We start from the raw sequence: 19,496 nt of genomic DNA on the forward strand, positions 1-19,496 counted from the left end.
AACATATGTAAGTCGTCTGCACTCTGACTGCCGCACTTGGGACACACCATTGCTCTTTCTGACCCAAATTTAGAAAGCCTTTGTGGAGTCCAGTACACCCTGTGCACAGTAAAAAGATGATTTCTCCTCAGATACGCAGGTTTAACTGGTTTATAAAGCATAGACATAGATACTTCAAGCTTGGTCTCTGGCAAGCATCCTCCCCACAGATCCACTGGCAAGGTAAACACGCCGTCGTCCATCTCCAAGATCATCCAGTACCGTAGTGAGATTTATTTTTTGAACACTACAGTAGACAGAAGCTTTTCCTCTAATTCATTAGGATCTCCTAGCGTTACACCCATTGCCAAGAACCAACTTTGAACCTGGAGGAATTTAAACCTTGAAAGCGTTGGGCCAACTACCTGCTCACACCAGCCCCACGAAACCATCTGACCATTCGGCAGCAAGTGCTTTCATCTAGAAATGCCCACTTCTTTTAAGGGAAAAGCCAATGAGTCTGTTGTCTATTCAGGAGAGCCTGGTGCATCTCAAATCGGGGCCCAATAGCTAGAATATGGTATATTCAAGACTATTCTGACTTTAAACCACATTTCCGCCATGTCCTTTAGAATCTTAAGCCTGACCTTCTTAACCGCTTGCGCGCTACCGCGATTTACCGCTGTGCGCTGGATTTTAAAAAATGGCTTGTTTATGACAAAGCCAGCTCGTCATCCGCGCAGCGCAGGTAACGCCCATGACGAGCTGGCTTTGTCATTAGCGCGGAAGTGGTTAAAGTATTTCGGATCAGCATATTTGTACATAAAACCCACGCCAGCTCCCTTTTCCTTTGTCAGCATTACTCTAAACATCCTACCTATCTCTGAATCTATGGGGATGTCCAGTAGCATTCTACCATTTTTTAGTAAAAAAGGCCCAGGAATAAAACAAAAAATCTGGAAGCGCTAAACCCCCTTCACCAACCTCCTACTAAGTTTGCGCCATGATATTCATGGCCCTTTTGATGCCCATATAAACAAACACTCTGTAATTTAACGAACCACTCCTTTCTAAAAGACAAGGGGATGGATTCAAACAAGAAGGTTCGTTTCCGAAGCACTATCCTCTTTACCAAGTTCACTCTGCCAAACAAAGTTAAAGCAAGATGCCGCCATGTTTCCCTCATGACTGTCATGTGTTCTTGAAGCTTGATCCCCTTGAGGGCGATGGTCGACTAATGAATGGTGTTGAGGGAAGAGAGACAGCAAGTTTTTACTTACTGTTGCCGTCCTAGAGAGGTGGTGGCTCATCCATCAGGCATCAGAGAGACCCATCCTGTGTTTTAATAGGTTCATTAGGGTTTCATGATTGACTGTGTCAAATGCAGCTGACAGGTCAAGTAAGATTAGTAAGCAAGATTCATTGTGATTGAGTGAACATGGAGCGTCATCAGCAATGTGGACCAGGGCATTTTAGGTGCTATTGCAGTTCTGAAATCAGATTGAAAATGGTCGAGGAGATAGAATTGCCCATTGAGTTTGGCCAAAGTTGGGATGTTGGAGATAGGGCTGTAGTTGGTTGAATCAGACTGGTTCGAGATGGGTATTTTTAAGATCTGGGTAACCTGACCACTTTTTAGAAATTCAGGTATGGATCCTTGGGTAAGTGAGGCATTGATAATACTAGTCCATTAGGGGAGTAGGAGGTGAATGAACTCATTGAGGAGTTTGGAGACAAGGGGATCGTTTAAAGCTGGGCCAGGCGGTATTGTTTTTAGGTTTGTGGGAAGAGGTCATTTGGCATTCTTCCTGAGTGTGAGGGGCGGGGTTTGCACTGTAAGAGTTTTCAAGTGTTCTGAATCTGTGTTGATTCTCAGCAAAGGAGGAGGCAAAGGTTTCGCAATTAGGTAGGGTTTTGTTGTCAGACGATGGGACATTGCTTTTCCAGTTCTTTTCTTGACAATTTCAAACAGTTTTTTTTTGGGTCGGTTATTTGCAGTATCAAGTTCATTTTGAAAGAATACTGCTTTGGAGTTTTTAATGTGCCTGTTGTAGGATTTCTATCTTTGTCGTAGAAGTTTGAGGTCAGTCAGAGAAGGAGTATGTCTCCACAATCTCTCAGCAAGTCTGAGGCATTAGCATTCCACCTTAAGGTACGAGTTTAACCAGGGGTTGGATCTTTGGAATGGGACTCTTTAGTTTAGGGCAATGGTATCCATGATTTTTGGCATGGAGTTGATGTGGTAATCAGTGAGGTTATGAATGTTAGAGGGAGGGAGCAGGTTGCTGTTACTAATAGCCAATCGTGTGAGTGGGATAATGTTGCGGGGGTCTCTGACCATTGTTTGGCTTTCATAGTTTGGCCATTAGAGATAACTGCCCTTTCAGATATGAAGATGGTGATGCAATGGTGGTCAGCCCCGTCGTAAGGTAGGATAGATTCAATTTGAATGGTGTTCTTTTGCAATGATTAAATCTAAGGTTGCCCCTTTGTTATGGTTAGGGCTGTTGCAGGCTTGGATAAGGTTGAAGAAGGATTTATAACTGTTCACAAGAGGGTCACTGTAGTTGTTCCAATGAATGTTGGAGTCACTGAAAATAATCTGGTTGTTACGCTTTTCCTTATTGGAGGAGATGATCTCCTCCAATATCGCCGGGAGGTGGTAATTTGTGTGATGAGAGCACGTAGAGTTGTCTCTGGTGGTGATGTTAATCCTAAGGTATTCGCAGGAGAGCAGTGATAGAGAATGTGTTTGTTTCATAGATAGCTTGGATCTGTTTATTACACAGGATAGGCCACCTCCAGAGCGGCCTGAACGCTCTAGTCTGATGATGTCATGACTGGGAGGGGCTAGTATGCCCAGAATTGGGGATGCAGATTTGTTCAACCAAGTTCAAGTTTTAGTGTGGGAATGTCAAGGTTAAGTATAATATCAGCTATGTCAGCCACATGTTTAACATCTGAGCGAATATTGAATAACAAGCATTTAAGGGATGTTTTATTGGTAGTAGGAGAAGTTTGTGAGATGGGTTCTTGTTTGAGGTTTGTGTTAATAATGTATCTAGAGCTAGCATGGGATTCTCTTGAGGGTGAGTAATAATAATTTTCCAGCAGTTATCACTTGGTCGGTCAGAGCATGGTTATTATTGGTGAGGAAGAAGAGGATCTCATTATTCTATAGCTATCTGACTAGCCTGTTGGGTTAGGAGGAGTAATCAAGATTCAGTGTGCAACTCCAGCTAGGTTGTGGGGCCCAGGTATTGGCAGGGCTAAGAGAAGTGTGTCATTTGGGGGTTGATATGTTGTGATTCTGGAGGTGAGTCGTTTGTAAGGACCAATTATGCACCAGGTTGAAGGTGATGGACACTCTTTTATGGATGTTAGTCCTAATCAGCTGTAATTCAGTTTTCATGGTCTCAAGCATAGAGTGAGTGTAGCGGCTCCTGACTGGTGGAAGCACTGAGATATTTAGATCTAGACAAGTCAGGACGGTTCGGGGCAAGGGGGCAGTCATAGATAGGGTCCACAGGCAGAGTCTTGATAATGGCTGGTTGATACGGAGTGGAGAATATACTGTCCCGGTTGATGGGAGAGTTGGTACAGGGTGCTTTATAAGGTTGGGCGGGAGTCCTGCCGGAGTGTTGTTGTCGTACGACAGTTCCGGCATGATCAATAGAGGAAGTGTATGATGGAATGCAATTATACCTGTGGATGAGTGGGTGTCTGCCAAGAGAGAGAGGTGGGAAGAGGGATAAGAAGGCGGGTGGGAGAGATAAGGTTGTCTTATGGAGAGGAGTCAGTGGTGAGTTGAGCGGGAGGGGTAGTGGCCGAGTCTTGCTTGTAGGAGAAGAGATTGAAGAGTTCAAGGTTGCGCTCTGAAGATTCAATGATTCACCTAAATCAATCACCAAAAATACCATTAAGAAGGCTCATTCGGAAGGAGCCATGTGTGAGAGCCTGGAGGTAGGGTGCTTTCAGGCGCTAAAATATATATGGCAGGAAAACAAAAAGGCAGTGTAGCTACCTACCATTCTAGCTGCAGAACAGCCCCTCAGCCAAGTAGCCACACTCCAGGAGCCTCCCACCTCACAAGACGTAGTTCGAGGCTGAGGATAAGCAGCAGCGTGGACTGGGAACATGGCATGGGCTGTACCAGGAGCAGCCACTGGTGAGGTTGCAGGAACCTTCAGGACGCTGGCCTCTCACCACAGAATGGAGACAAGTGGGTGCAGAGTACAATCCTATGCCCTCAAAAGAGGGCACAGTGCATCATAGCATGGTGCACATAGCACGGTGCATCATAGTTTCGCCGCAGGAAACGGCGTAGTGGGATATAAAGTGAGGTGGAGGTCGCCAGACCAATGTCTATTCTTACTGATTTTGCACATTGCACTCGATTATGTATGTTGTTATTATTATTATAATTCAGCAATTATTAAGCGCATAGCTACCCTAAGACATCCCTGCGCTGGCGGCAGAACTGGACAGGAACTGAGAAGATTATACGGTGGGATTTTGAAATAACCATGTTTTAAGAAGTTTTCGAATGGGGGGATAGCGAAACTCCGAGCGAAGATGCAGGGGCAGGGTGTTCCAGAGACTAGCTACATTGTAAGAAAAGGACCTTCCTCGACTTCTTGCTCTCTTGATTTTGGGAATGACTGCTAATTTTGGGGCAGTAAAAGGAGATGAGGGAGCGATTGCTTAATGGATCCCTCCCCATAGGGTCTTATGGGCTATACACAGAGATTTGAATGTTGTTCTTTACAGACTTGGCAACCAGTGTAGGGTCTTAAAAACCGGCTTAGCTGACTGAGTTTTAGGGATCCTGAGCAACAGCCTTGCAGCGCAGTATTGCGCGACTTAAAGTTTCCTTATCGTTGCTTTGGGGGCTACCAAGTAAAGAGAGTCGCCATAATCCAAAACAGAGAGGACCAGAGCCTGGACCAGAATTCTCCTTTCCCCATAGGAAGGAGAGGGAGAACTTTCCGAAGTAGTCTGAGAGTGCAGAAGCAGTTCACTGCTTGGTGGTCAAATTTAAAGGAGTTATTCAACCAGACACTCAGGTTTTTGATGATGGGGTTTGGGGCAGGGCCAAGGCAACTTGGCCATGTATATTTAAGATCCATGTTAGTCGCGTTGCCCAAGAACATTAGTTCTGTTTTTTCTCCATTGAGCCTGCGACTTGAATGTTCTGTCCAATTAGCCACTTTCTCCAGGTAGGATTTAAGATCAGAGGGGAAGTTCCGAGGATGGTTGAGGGCAACTACCAACTGCATATCATCTGCATATGGCAAAATAATGTCAGCAAGCGGTCTCATATAAACATTAAATAATGTAGGTCTCAGAGACCAGTCTTGGGGGCTCCACAATTGAGCGATAAGCTCCTAGAAGTGGACTCCCCTGAAAAGACCAGGAATGTTTTACCATCTAAGTTGGACCGAAGCCTGGTAATAACACCACCTGAAACACCCTCCTAAGTCTGTTTAAGAGAATGTCAAAATTGACTGTGTCAAATGATGAACTTAGATCAAGGAGGATAATAGCTACTGCTCCTCCCTGATCAAGGATTTTCTGTGATTCTTCGACCACGGTAAGAAGAGCAGTTTCAGTTCCATGGTGAGGGCGAAAACTGGTCTGGGAATGGTGCAGAAAATCATGGGTTTCTATGAAATCAGAGAGGGTCGTGTTGACGTACTTTTCCAATATATTAGAGATCGCAGGTAGCAAATAAATGGGACGATAGTTGCTCAAGTCCTCTGGATTTAAGGTCGGATTTTTGAGTGGGGCCTTCACCATAGCGTTTTTCCAGGGTGATGGGACTTGGCCGGTGGAAAAAGACCGATTTATCACCTCCAATATGACTGGGAGTATTGCGTCTTTGGCTTTACGAAGGAAGTGGGGAAAAGATGGATAAAGGGGGGAGCCCGATTTTATTTGGGAGAAGATTTCCGATAAAGTGTCCAAATTCATAGTTAGAAGTGCCTCCAATAGATGCTCCGTATAAGGCAGGGGCTTGTCCGTTAATAGGTCACTGGGACATTGTGACCCGGGAAATGCAATGTATATATCTTTAATTTTACTCTGAAAAATTTCAGCAAGTATGTTACAACGATCTGGGGAGGCATTGGATGATATTCCTAAACCAGGAAGCTCTAGGAGGGTCTTTCAACACAGGCAATTGCTCGAGGGGTATTAGCTGCTGAGTTTATTATTTCTTCATAGTAAAGTGCCTGTGCTTTTTTTTTATTTCCGCATCGCTAAATTGCACAACAGAGTCCTTTCTTTTTTTCTGTAACCACATAAAAAAAATTCACTTCTAGCCTCACCGTTACAGTGGAGCTCCTTCACACCTGCAACTACATGTTCCATTTCTTACACAATTGCCACTGCATCTTTTATGCAGGATATCTAGCAAGCAACTCCTCTTGCAGTTCACAGCTATTTATGCACCTTACAGACTGGTCCTAAATTAATGATTCAATTATTTTTCCATATGTGCATGTTCTTGCCTAACTTAAACTAACAAAATGTCCAATGTTTCATTATTTACTTGAATCCTTACAAAAAATGAAGGCGTCTCCAAGATTTCAGTGATATGAGGCGCTGCTCCAACATTTTGTCACATTTCATTCATTTATGTAACAGTTTTATACAGTGCAGAGCACCAACCAATATGATAGCACTTTGCAAAGTCTACAGAGAACATCAATATGACCAGAACAGAATACCATAGTGTTAGAAATGATGGGGGTCTCTAGTTGGCAAGGGTTTGCACCTTTGTCCTAATAGGGACCCTTCCTCCTAGTCGGGGTGAGGGGGATACACTCCTAAAATAACACCTGCTCACCCTCTTGGTAGCTTGGCACGAGTAGACCGGCTTATCTCAGAGGCAGTGTGTAAAGCATTTGTGAACACATACAGTAAAAACACTACAAATGGACACCACACCAGTTTAGAGAAATAAGTCTTCTTTATCTAAACCAACACAAGACCAATATACCATAGACCACAAAACACTACTAAAAAAACTTTGCTTAAAAGGTAGAAACAGTTCTGGTCCAAGAAAATGTTGGATGTAACACTTTTACACAAGGTACCTTGGGTGCGTCGAAAATGCAAGCAAAAAGGGTAGCAGGGAAAATGATGCGTTGGTTACTTACACTCAGGGCAGGTGATGTGTTGGTTTCTTGATCCCAAGGGAGGTGATGTGTCGGTTCCTTACTGCTGCTCAGGGGAGGTGATGTGTTGGTTCCTTACTGCGTGGGGAGGTGATGCGTTGGTTTCTTACTGCGTCCCCCAACGATGCAACAGACTTGACACTTCGATGCGTGACAATCCGATGCAATGCGTGAAGACCCGGGATGCGCTGCAATGATTTCAGCCACGTCCCCTCGATGCGTTGGTTCTTCCACAGCATCAGAATCAGAGCAGTAATCTCGGAGATGGGTGCACAGGATTCGTCGCACGGCAGACACGTCAGCCACGAGTAGGTGCTGCGTCGATTCTTCGGTGGTGGCAATGTGTTGGAAAATTCTTCTCGCACCACTGCTATGCGTCGGAAACAGGCGATGCATCAATTTTTACAGTTTGTGCAGTTTCTAGTTCCAAAACAACTTCCAGGGGTCCAAAACCCTGACAGGCACCTCTCAGCAGGTCAGAACTCCGAGCAAAGGAGTTCTGGGGGAATTGGGGGTGAAGTCTTTGTGTCCCTAAGACTTCGGAACAGGAGACAGGCTCTATTTTAAGCCCTTGGAGATCTTCCTCAAGCAGGGGACACAGCACACAGCAAAGTCGTTCTCCTTTCTATGGCAGAAAGTAGCCGCTGCCGGCCAACCACAGACAGCACACCGCACAGGGACAGTATTCCTCCTCCGTTTCTCCACCTCTTCCCCTTGGAAAAGGTTCCTCTTGATTCTAAGAAGTGATCTAAAAGTCGGGGGTCTCGGCCCTTTTTTTATAATACAAAATCCTTTGTTCTCTGGGGGCAGAGTGTCTTTGCCCCGCCAAAACCAGTTCTGTCCTCACTGGTGCATCTTCCTGGCAGGAGGTGGAGACAGCATTGTCCAAAGTAGACCAGGCCCATTCGGGTGTGAAAGAAATCTCCTCCCACTACTCTGAATGCAGCCCAGGTCAATTCAGCCCTGACCTGACTCACCCTGGAAAGGCCGGACACATCTCAAACCTCAAGTGGCTGTCTGAACAGAAGGCACATCCCCAGCCCCTGTCACTCCAAAGGCAGACAGTCAGTACACAACCTAACAGAGGCACACTGGATGGTTAGGCAAGAAAATACTTACTTTCTAAAAGTGGTATTTTCAAACCCAGAGTGTAAAAATCACCCTCACTAAAAGATACATCCTCACATTCAGGCATATCAAACTTTATTTTCCTATCCGGTTCCCATGGGCAGTAATCGTCATAAGATGTTATGAGCAAACTCCCGATTCTATCCTATAGAACAGATAGCCTTACAATAGTGAAAAACTAAATTGGCAGTATTTCACTATCAGGACATGCCATACATATCTAGGCATGTCCTACCTTTCACATACACTGCACCTGGGTCACAGGGATACCTTGGGCCTACCTTAAGGGTGACTCACATGTAAGAAAAGGGAAGGTTAGGGCCTGGCAAGTGGGTAAACTTGCCAAGTTGACATGGAAGTACTAGACTGTGCACAGGCACTACATTGGCAGGCCTGAGACCTTTTTTTGCAAAGCTGCTTGTGTGGACGGCACAATCAGTGCTGCAAGCCCACTAGCAGCATTTGGTTTACAGGCCCTGGGCACACACAGTGCACTGTACTAGGGACTTAACAGTAATCCAAATAAACCAGTCATGGAAACACCAATCCATAATAACAATTTACAACTTGAGCACTTGCACTGAACAGCAGTGGCAAAGTGCCCAAAGCATCTAGACCAGCAAAAACGAAATCCATCACACAGTAAAATATAGGAGACAAAGGCACAAAATGCAGGGGAAACCCATGCAAAGGCTGCCAGGTCGAACACTTGATAAGGCAATCATTTTGTAGCAGAGTATTGAGTGTTGGGATGGGTAAAATGTGCATGTGTAAATGTGTTTGATTTAGCCTTATGGCCTAATTGATATGGTCCACAGAGATGGGTTTTCAGAAAGACAAGTGGGTGGAAGTGGGTTCCACAGGATCAGCACATGAGAAAGATGTATACCGGGCATGAGTGGTTGGTTTGAGCAGCAAATTATTTTTGCTTATTCATACTTGTATGATAGCGTATTGACCAGGAAAGCGAGGTATACTGGGGAGTTGCAGTGGATAGCTTTGTTAACTAGACATCCAATGTAAACTTTATTTTGGCCTTAGTGGGTAGCCTGGGTGTGAATAGGGGCCTCATCCCGGAGGCTATTTGGTACCAGCTGTTATAACAAGCAATGGAAATGCAATAGGTCTCGCCTTTGTTTAAGTTAAAGCAATTTGCTTTGCGAATGGTATTGTTTTATAGCTTTGTATTAATTAGTGTGTTTGTGATATGTTGTGATTTTATGTTGTTAGAATTGTATTTCTTAGCTTTGTAGTAGTTTGAAGCAAAGAGCACAAAAAAAGAAATGCAAAAATGTACTGAGGTGGCATGGTGAGCAAAAGAATGATAGATTTAACCCAGATCTCTTGACTGGGAGTGAATGTTTTGATTTGTTCTGCATTCCGTCCATCAATTGTGTGTCTTTTGCTTCCTCGCCCTAAGTGCGCCGGGTATGCCCAGACGTGGGCCCCGGGCTCACTGTGCCACTGGAATCAAGCTATCCTGGCTGATGAGGGCTGAAACCCTGAAACCGTTGCTAGGATGCTTGTTTCCGGTCCAGGGAGGGCCTGGCTTGGCAGTTCGGGCTGGACTGTTCCCATGAGGCACAGGGTGAAGACTGATTTGCATATGGCCAGGTCTAAAGTGGGGTGGAATGGTGAGCAAAAGAATGATGGATTTAACCCAGATCTCTTGACTGGGGTTGAATGTTTTTTTTTTTCAGAACAAATTTTATTAGGTTTTAGCAGTTGACAGCATATCAGAATTAATCCACCGCTCCCTAAGAATCAGAGAGGCGGTGTGCACAGAAAAACATCACATTCAAATACAGTCAGCTAATAATCCCCCAGTACCCACCCACCACTAACCCACCCGGAACCCTCCCTCCACCCCGCACGGTGGCTACATTGTCCATTTAGAGGAACCTAGCAATCGTAAACGCAGCATGTGAGCCAAATCACCCAAAGTCAGTAAGGACGCGATCTGCGTCGGTGACCGGGGGGTCCAGCAGAAGGCCTCTGTAGTCCGCCCACTTCTTCCAGATCTTAAAATGTTTTGCAGGACACCCCCTTGCCTCAAATATCGGATGTTCTAGTCCCATGTTAAAATCCAAACCTCGTTTCCACACCTCCAGCAGTGGGGCTCTAGGAGCCTTCCAGGCCCTGGCTATATCCCGCTTGGCCACTATGAGGCCCAAGAGGAGCAAATGTCGCTTGTACAAATTCCCCCCCACCTGTTCCATGACATGGAGAAGGCCCAGCTTCGGCGAGCGGGGGAGCTCCCAGCCCAGCACCTCCTCCAGGCACCCCCACACTCCGGTCCAAAATCTCTGCAGTCTCACACACTCCCACACCGTATGAATAAAGGAGCCCACTGCACTTCCACACCTCAGACAGTCCGGGGCGGCAATCAGTCCCGCCTTCCACAGTCGCTCCCTCGTGTAGTATGCCCTATGAAGGTACTTGAATTGAATGAAGCGCAAGCGCACCGCAATCGCTGCACCCCTAGGGGCCTCCCTCCAATCCTCCTCTTCCAAACTACCCAACTCTCCTTCCCATATCAGCCGCAGTTTGTCAAGAGAGGGGGAACAATGGGTGATCAGCGTCTGGTAGATGCTAGAATTTTTTTTAATTTCCAATTCCCCCATGAACAATTTAGCCTCAAGGGGGCTGAATTCTGGCAAAGAAGTCAGGTCTGCTATGGCGGGGGTCAGGGCGTGTCGAAGCTGCAGGTATCGAAAGAATTGGGATTGGGGCATGTCGTACTCATCCCGCAGAGCCTGAAAAGACTTTAGGACCGAGCCCCTCATAACGTGACCCAGCGCCGAGATGCCGATAGCGTCCCAGCCATCAAAGCCCCGCAGGGAAGCCAATGCCGGCAACCGCCCATTGTGCCACAGCGGGGTTTCCCCCGTCAACCTGTTCCACCATCCCATGCGTCGGAGCGCATCGCGCCACACCCGGAAAACTGTCTGCGTGACTGCCGGGAGCCTTTTGCGGAGTGCAGCCGAGTATAAAATCGTATGGAGCGTGTGCGGGTCCATCAGGTATCTCTCCAGGGCGTAAGTCGGGTCGCCGTGATCTCCATACCACCATTCGTTGAGGACCAGCAGGTGTGACGCTTGATAGTAAGACTGGACGTCCGAGGCTGCCAGTCCCCCACAATATGTCGAGAGGAAGCATGTGCGAAGCGCCACCCTCACCGCCCCCCCAGTCCACAAGAACCGACCCAACGCCGAATCCACCTGCCTAAACCACTGCCGCGGTACCGGGTATGGATAATTTTGAAGCTGATATAGGAGACGGGGTAGGGCTACCATCTTGAAGATGGCCGAGCGTCCATAGACATTCAGCGGCATCCTAGACCATACTTGCATATCTGAACGTATTCTATCCCACACGGGTAGAACATTACGGGACCATGATACTCCCGGCACGTCCGTCAGGAAGACACCTAGATATTTAAGGCCTCCCACCGCCTCCTGCAGGGCCGAAGCCCAAGGACCCAAGGCTCTACTGTCACCCAGGACCCACAATTTCGACTTCTGTACATTCAAGGTAAGGCCGGACACTTCACCGAAGATGCGCATGATGTCGAGGACCCTGGGACCGGATCTGTTCAGGTCCGTAAGAAAGAAAAGAACATCATCGGCATAAAGCGCGATTCTATCAGTCGGACCTCCCACCCATTCCACCCCACGCAACTGTGCATCCATCCTCACCCAGGCCGCCAGTGGCTCCATCGCCAGTGCAAATAGGTAGGGCGAGAGGGGGCACCGTGTACCCCGGCCTATCAGAAAGGAACTGGACACCGCCCCCGCTACCCGCACCGCCGCTGTCAAGTCGGTATATAGTAAGTGAATGTAGGACAGAAAACGGGGGCCCAGATTGAGGCATAGAAGCAGTGCCCGAAGATACGGCCAGCTCAGGGAATCGAACGCCCTATCAATATCCGCTAGTAAAAGGTCCGCCGGGATGGCCGCCGCTCGCGCCGCCTCCACCACCAACTGCGCCCTGCGAATGTTATGTCGAGTCGCCCGGTGGGGCAGAAATCCGGCCTGATCCGGATGGACCAAGTCCGATATATAGGGACAAAGGCGTTTCGCCAAGGCTTTTGCTAAGATTTTCGCTTAGAAATTTAACAGGGAAATCGGGCGATACGACTCAGGGCGATCCGGCGGCCGCCCAGGCTTGCAAAAGACTACCACCTCCGCATGTCGCCAGTCCGCCGGAAGGCATCCACAGTCCCTAGCCGCCTCTAGCGCCTTCCTGTAGCGCATCCCCAGTTGGAGATTAAACGTTTTCATAAATTCGCAGGGGAAGCCATTAGGCCCAGGGGCCTTTCCAGCATTTAGCTCACCCAGAGCCTCTCCCAGTTCCTCCGCAGACAGCGGGAGGTCCAGTCGGGCTCGGCCTTCATCCGAGATCGCCCGAGGTGGGAGATCAGCCAGGAATGGGGTTGAATGTTTTGATTTGTTCTGCATTCCGCCCATCAATTGTGTGTTTAAAGCATACTTTAGTAGGAGAGGAGCAGTGTTTAAGATTTGGGAAGGAGAATGATTAGAAGAATAGCATGAGGGTTAATGAAGTATAGTGAGGAGTAGAATATTATGATGCAGAAGAAAGGTATGGGGAGAATAAATAGGGAGAAGGAAGAAAGTGTGGAGGAGTTTAGTGTTTTTAATTTTGAAAAGTGTGGAGAGCAATATGATGCATAAGGAGAGTTAGAATAGTAGAAGAGCAGTAGGTGTGATATAAAAGGAGTGTGAGATGTAGAATAATAGTGTGAGGTTGAAGCAAGGAAAGATTGTTATTAGCATTCGGTATAAGGAAGTAGAGAACTGCAGAAGAGCACTGTGAGGGAGCTTGTTGGAGTCGGAGAAGAGTAGTGTGATGCAGAAGGATTGTTAGTGATGAGGATAATAGTAGTGTGTTGGTTTTTGTTTGATGTTGTTGGTAGTGTAATATCAGTGGTTAGTACAGCGTAGGTGTATATACCATATCACCCAAGCATACATACATGACAAATAGGTTTAAATAGTGTACACCAAAACAACACAAATGTTATGTTCCACATACCAATATATGCGGGCCCGCAGTTGTGTATTGGAGCAACAACGAAGCGGGACAGGAGGTGGCGGCGAACACATGAGGTTGGCTTCATGGACTTTGTCCCTTTAAAAACTTTATTGAAATATAAAAGCGGTGACAGCAACCCACATGGGGATATGTTCAGATCTTCCAGTCCCAGCAGACTATGCGAGAGAAACTCACCTGAGCTTGATTGGGGATAAAACTGGGAGTTTGTGCAGGTCACCACTTTTCAAAGTTTGCCCATGAAGAAAGGCGTAAAGCCTGAAACATGTCGGCGAGAAACAATTGGACTTCTTTTGTGCACGTGAAGCTGCTGTGTGTTCCTGTATTAAAAACCAACCTGGATGAGCATTTTGCATCGCCTTTCTTCTCATTAATACGGTTGACCCTGAGATGGCTCAACCGCAAGACTGTCAGCGGGCCCGAAGTTGCGTATTGGAGCAACAACGAAGCGGGACAGGAGGTGGCGGCGAACCCATGAGGTTGGCTTCATGGACTTTGTCCCTTTAAAAACTTTATTAAAATATAAAAGCAGTGACCGCAACCCACATTGGGGGATATGTTCAGAACCTCCATTCCCAGCAGACTATGCGAGAGAAACTCAACTGAGCTTGATTGGGGATAAAACTGGGAATGTGTGCAGGTTGCCACTTTTCAATGTTTGCCCATGAAGAAAGGCATAAAGCCTGAAACGTGTCGGCGAGAAATAATTGGACTTCTTTTGTGCATGTGAAGCTGCTGTGTGTTCCTGTAATATATTTTATATATATATATATATATATATATATATATATATATGGACTTTAACCCACACCAAACTTAAGTTTCATTTATATATATATATATGTATATATATATATATATATATATGTATGTATATATATATATGTATGTATATATATATTTAAATGCATCGAAACATGCGTAAACATATACCTGAATAAAAATATATAAATGTATATAAACATACAGGATTGGTTCTCAGGGTTCCTTGTTTGGGGGGGGGGGGCTTTCTTGCGGGTGATGTTGTGGAGAGTTTTATTTGTAAAGCCTGAAGTTTGGGAGTGGGAGGTGGATTCGCTGTGTGAGGTTGGGAGGCAGCCCAGGAGACTCCCAGCTCATAGCATGCTGGCTTTGGTTACATGGAGGCGAGGCAAACACGGCCTGGAGCCTGAAAGAAGCACAGAGCCGGGCCAAGGGACTCTGGCATCCTGCACGCAGACTGTAAGGGAGGCTCACGTACTCGCATATATAAATGATGAACACACACTAACCAGACTGGCACGAATACACACACATACAGAGACACCGACAACATACAAACATACAAAAAGACATTTGACGTCCCGTCAAGACTCATGCAAAACCATTTTCCCCCCCACCGCACACACGATTCGCAAACTCTCACATGGCGAAATGCAAAGTACACAAAAGCCCACAATTATAGATATCTGTACAGAATTCCTGATCCACTCACACACAGACTCTCTGAATGCCTACAGCTATAAACTCAGGGAAAAGGCACATGAAAATACTTAGACACGTACAGTTAGATGTACATTTCACACTCGCACATATCCATGTTTAACCAGGACCACATGCACATAGACGCGAGTGGACAGAACTGCACACTGTAGACATACAGTAGGTGAGCCGTATACATGCTGAGCCGCAGGAAGGAGAGGGTGCTGCTGACAGAGAAGGAGCATTATAGCGCATACCCCATAAAGCGAGCGCCGCGCACAGTTGGAAAAACAAAATATGAGGGAGCAGCGCATTATAAGCATTGTTCCACACAAGCAAATGCGAGTGGACAGAAGTGCACACCATAGACATACAGAGTGTGAGCCGTACACATGCTGAGGCGCAGGAAGAAGAGGCCGCTGCTGACCGAGATGAAACATTTTTAAAAGTTATAGCGCGACCCCCATAAAGCACGCGCGCATTTAAATGCAAGACACATACAAACGGCTGCATTGCCCGGCTACGCTTTAAAAGTGAAAGTGGGCATGCCCGCTCACTGGATGCTTTTTCCAATCACGAGCCAGCGTTTGCCATAAACCAAACCCTCCCACGTCACGCCAAACAAAAATTGTGCCGGCCTGTCCTTCCGGCCCATCCGAAAATTGGACAGGGCGGTAACCAAGAAGCCCCATTTCCAATCACGTGCCACCGTTTACCATAAACGATGAGGCAAGCCAATGGGAAAGAGGGGTGGGGCTTCAAGTCCCCTTCTGAAACTATATCGATTCCAAGAAGCTCTCGCAGAGCAAGCAGCCTATGCGCGCTGCAATGGCAGGCAAGACCTAAAAAGGGGACGGGGACATTTAGCCTCTCCCTGAGCCTTTATTGGCCCCGGGAATCCCATCTCCATCCCTTGGGGCATTACAAAAGTGCCAGCAAGCTTCCTCGATTATTGCTAAAAGATATATTCCATTGTTGTAGTCGTAAAAGGTTCCATAGTTGATCGATTAAGAGATGTCATGATGTACTGAACATGAGGAAATGTGCAGTATTAATATATATGCATCAGAGTCCTAAAGCCGTATGTTGGCTGTGATTGCTAAACTTGCATCTCTGTTTGCATGTCGGTCGTTCCTATGGCTTTACAATGCTTGCTATAATTTTGTTGGCAATGCAAAATTTAAAAACTAGGAAATTAAAAAGATTGACCTATGCTGTCTTTTACTCTCCTTTTCCCCAGGTGATACCATTGAATCTCATACAAAGGATATCTGGATCAGTCCAAATGAAGAGTGTTAAGCCTAACACTTGACCTACACTGCTGAATTTGGATAACATGAATCCTGCAAGAACCATATCAAATCTGTTTTTATCACAATGTTTTTGTCCTGGAAAATGCATTTTGGAGTTTAGTTTTATGTTTTCAGATTTAATAACTGTAACGGGTATATATGTCTGGTGTACAGAGAAAATATTTCATGAACAAACTTCTCATGATGTGGTATTACAAAATATCAAACCTTTTCCAACAAACCATTACACAGCCTCCGATATTAGTCCACCTATTTTCACTATAGTAAAAATCTACCCAACATAAAAACATGGCAGGCCATGCCGCTGGAATTTGGAGCCAAGGATTTATTATCCAGGCACATTTTCTTACTATTGCTGGTCTCCTAGTTAAAGTTATTGTACAAAGGTTTTCATATTGAAAGCTTCTGCCCGAGTTCAGCTTCAAATGTATATTAAATTGCGCTTCCATCAAATGACAATGCATAGTAAAAAAGAAACGCCGGCTAGGGCAAAACTCCATAGTTATTTGCATTCCATTTTCATTGACATTCTTAATTTGGTTGGTTTATTAGCAAACTGTTTTTGACACAGCACCATTCATCACGCACTAAGATGTTTTGTTCATGCAATGTACTTTGCTGAAGAGTAGACTGAAAGGGTTTGGAGAATGTGTCTAAAACAAAAATGCTTTTCTTTTCTTACTCTTTCACTTTGTGATAGCAATAATTCCCTTTTGTGTAGGACTGGCGTAGAGTTGATGAGGTCTTTGTAAGCTGCAGCATTTGTCGATCCGTTTGGATTATCAATGTGTTTCTTGTAATCTTTTTCTCTCATGAAAGCTTGGCACAAAAGAGTGCCACTATCAATAGGCTTTTCCCGATTTTCAACACAGTTTACTTCAAAGCCTATTTACAGAGGATTTAATATAGTCACACCTCTTGTGACGTGTATCCTGCTGTCGTGTTATCTGCCACCTTTGTTAAAGGTGACACAACATACGACAATAATTGCAAGTTAAAATATCTGGTGCTGCCTGGCTTGCCTCCTACCTTGCTGACCAGACCTATTCAGTGTACTGGTGCTCCGTGGTCCCAGTGCTCACTAACTTTCCAGTAAGGGTCTTCTAAGGATCCGTCTTTGATCCTCTTAATTTACCTTTCCTTCTCCCCTTCCTCCTGTACATCGCCTCTTCTTCAGTGTCTTCCCTTTAGCTGTTAACACACAAATCTTTATTTCCTACTTCCTTTTAAAGATTCGTACTGTGCTCATGTGACAAACTGCCTTTCTGCAGTGGCGTAGGAAGGTGGGTGGTGGCCGCCTCGGGTGTCATCACTGAGGAGGGTGACAAAATGGCAAAAACATGTTTTAAACACATATGTTTTTTCACTTTGTCAAGCCGTGGGTGATCAGAAATTTTCTGCACAGGGTACCCCTGCCCTTGCTATGCCACTGCCTCTCTGCTGTTGCTTACAACATATTGCACATTTATTAATGCTTAACCTGTCAGCACTGAAATCTTACTTTTGAACGCAGCTGTCATCACTTTTCATCCCCAGTTCACTATCCCTTCTGCATTGTCTAACAACCTAATCTTTAATTTCAACAGCAAAATGCATTTCGCAACGGCATCTGCCTGATTCACATCCTCAAAATTAAATCTTTTTTTCACCTTCCACTCTATCAGTCCTCAATCAATGCACTTTCTCAGAAAACTAGATGGACAAACAATTATTTGCCTAACCTCTGCCTCCACCACGAAACCTTCCATCCTTTTAATAAAGCACTCAGTCTAGCCTCCCATGTCTCTGTACACCTTCCAAGATCTACCTCCAACCTGAGAGACACAAGGCTGGCTGACTCACAATATGCGAAGCGCCTCGCTGAAGTTCCTCGTTCCACTGTGAAAATGTGTCCAACCACTCTTGCACTGATCATATTCCACTACTTTTCTTCTCCACCTTCCTTCAAAGATCCAGCAGCACCTTAAAAATCTGAGCCACCTTATCTTGTGTTGTGAGTCATGTCACTTTGCCTCCTGGCGCCTCTCTACTAGCAGTTTCTTCTTCGCCGCGGTTTTCCCAAGTCCATTATCACCTTCACTATTATTCCATATCCACTGGCTCAAAATCAAGGTGTCTTTTCCTGGCCACTCTCATTTGAATACATTGGAGCTGGCAGAGTAACTTTCATGGTCTGAGATGAGAAGGGAGAAAACGCTGTACTTTCTCATAATAGCAGTTTGATACTTGAATGAGGTCGATAATGTGTGTGCTAGTATTGTTGTAGAATACCTACTGAATTTTCTCTAAGCGATTTTAGACCGACATCCGAGTATAGAGCACTAAGAAATAAAGGCAATGAATGTAGACCGTGTGTTATTGCTAATTGCCACTAAAACAAAAAATGTATCATAATGTATAATTTAATTACTATTTTGTTGGGTGCTGTCACATTCACCACTCTCCGTTCCACATATTGGTTTTTGATGCCACGACTGATTTTGGAAACCTCTGTGTTACATTTCTGTTTGAGATGTTCACCAATAAAAGAAGGTTAATGTCTTAAATATGTTGTACACTCCCCTCTTACCTCTGAATGGCAGAAGCAAATGCTCCTTCGTATAATTTGTGGGCCAGGTTATGTCTTTATTATTTTATTGCTAAGTACATTTCGTTGCATTCCTGGACATTAAAGTCCCTTACTGCACTTAGACTGAGAGGGTATTAAAGGAAAGTGTATTTGTACGAGGAATCCATGTACTGTTCCCCAATCCCAAGCGGCACACCTCAGGTATCCTGCCCCTATGATAATAGTAAGGTAGACATGAATTGCTTATCCTAGATTCACCTACATAAGCATATCCATGTTCTTTTCATGCTAATGAACTTCGCCCCCTCTCTGCGCACTTTATCACTTGGCATGCAAACCGTTTAGTTGTATTTGTATTGCCTGTGGCATTTATGGAAAGTTTCTGCTGAAAACTCGATTATGTTAAATTGGTTGGTGCTTTTGGACGAGGCTTTGCTCATCAGGGCCGTGTCACCAACAATGTGTGTCTGGGCAAAAATTGGCTTGCGCAATTGTTTTCACCTGCTTGTGCACACGTGTTTCTGTGATAGGCCTGCTCGGAGTGTGCCAAAAATGTTTTGCAATGATTGAAAGCAGTGTCTTTCCATTAGGAATGTTACCGTGCTCAGATAAATTTTTACAGTAAAGTGGCATTTCGGTATCCATTGAAAACGTAGTATTTTTTACCTTATTAAAATCCGGTGCTTTAAATTAGTGCAAAATATGCGTTTGCCATGTTCTTTTTTCCGTACTGACAATTTCATAGAGTGCGTTATCTGCCATGTAGAATAGGGGTGGGCGGAATTTGCGTAA

General features: G+C 45.4%; 1 protein-coding gene across 2 annotated transcripts in view; it reads left to right on the forward strand.

Annotated features, from left to right (window-relative positions):
• BEND7 (BEN domain containing 7) overlaps positions 1-18,681 on the forward strand; it is a 299,983-nt gene extending 281,302 nt beyond the window's left edge. For both annotated transcript variants that reach the window (XR_013606925.1, XM_078674216.1), the window contains one exon: positions 16,063-18,681. Coding sequence is in view for 1 of the 2 variants with exons in the window: in XM_078674216.1 (XP_078530342.1) it covers positions 16,063-16,121 (59 nt within the window). In the remaining variant the exon portion in view is untranslated. The remainder of the gene's footprint in view (positions 1-16,062) is intronic.
• Positions 18,682-19,496: the final 815 nt, after the last annotated feature.

Source organism: Lissotriton helveticus, chromosome 1_1, assembly GCF_964261635.1.
Source record: "Lissotriton helveticus chromosome 1_1, aLisHel1.1, whole genome shotgun sequence".
Taxonomy (NCBI): Eukaryota; Metazoa; Chordata; class Amphibia; order Caudata; family Salamandridae; genus Lissotriton; species Lissotriton helveticus.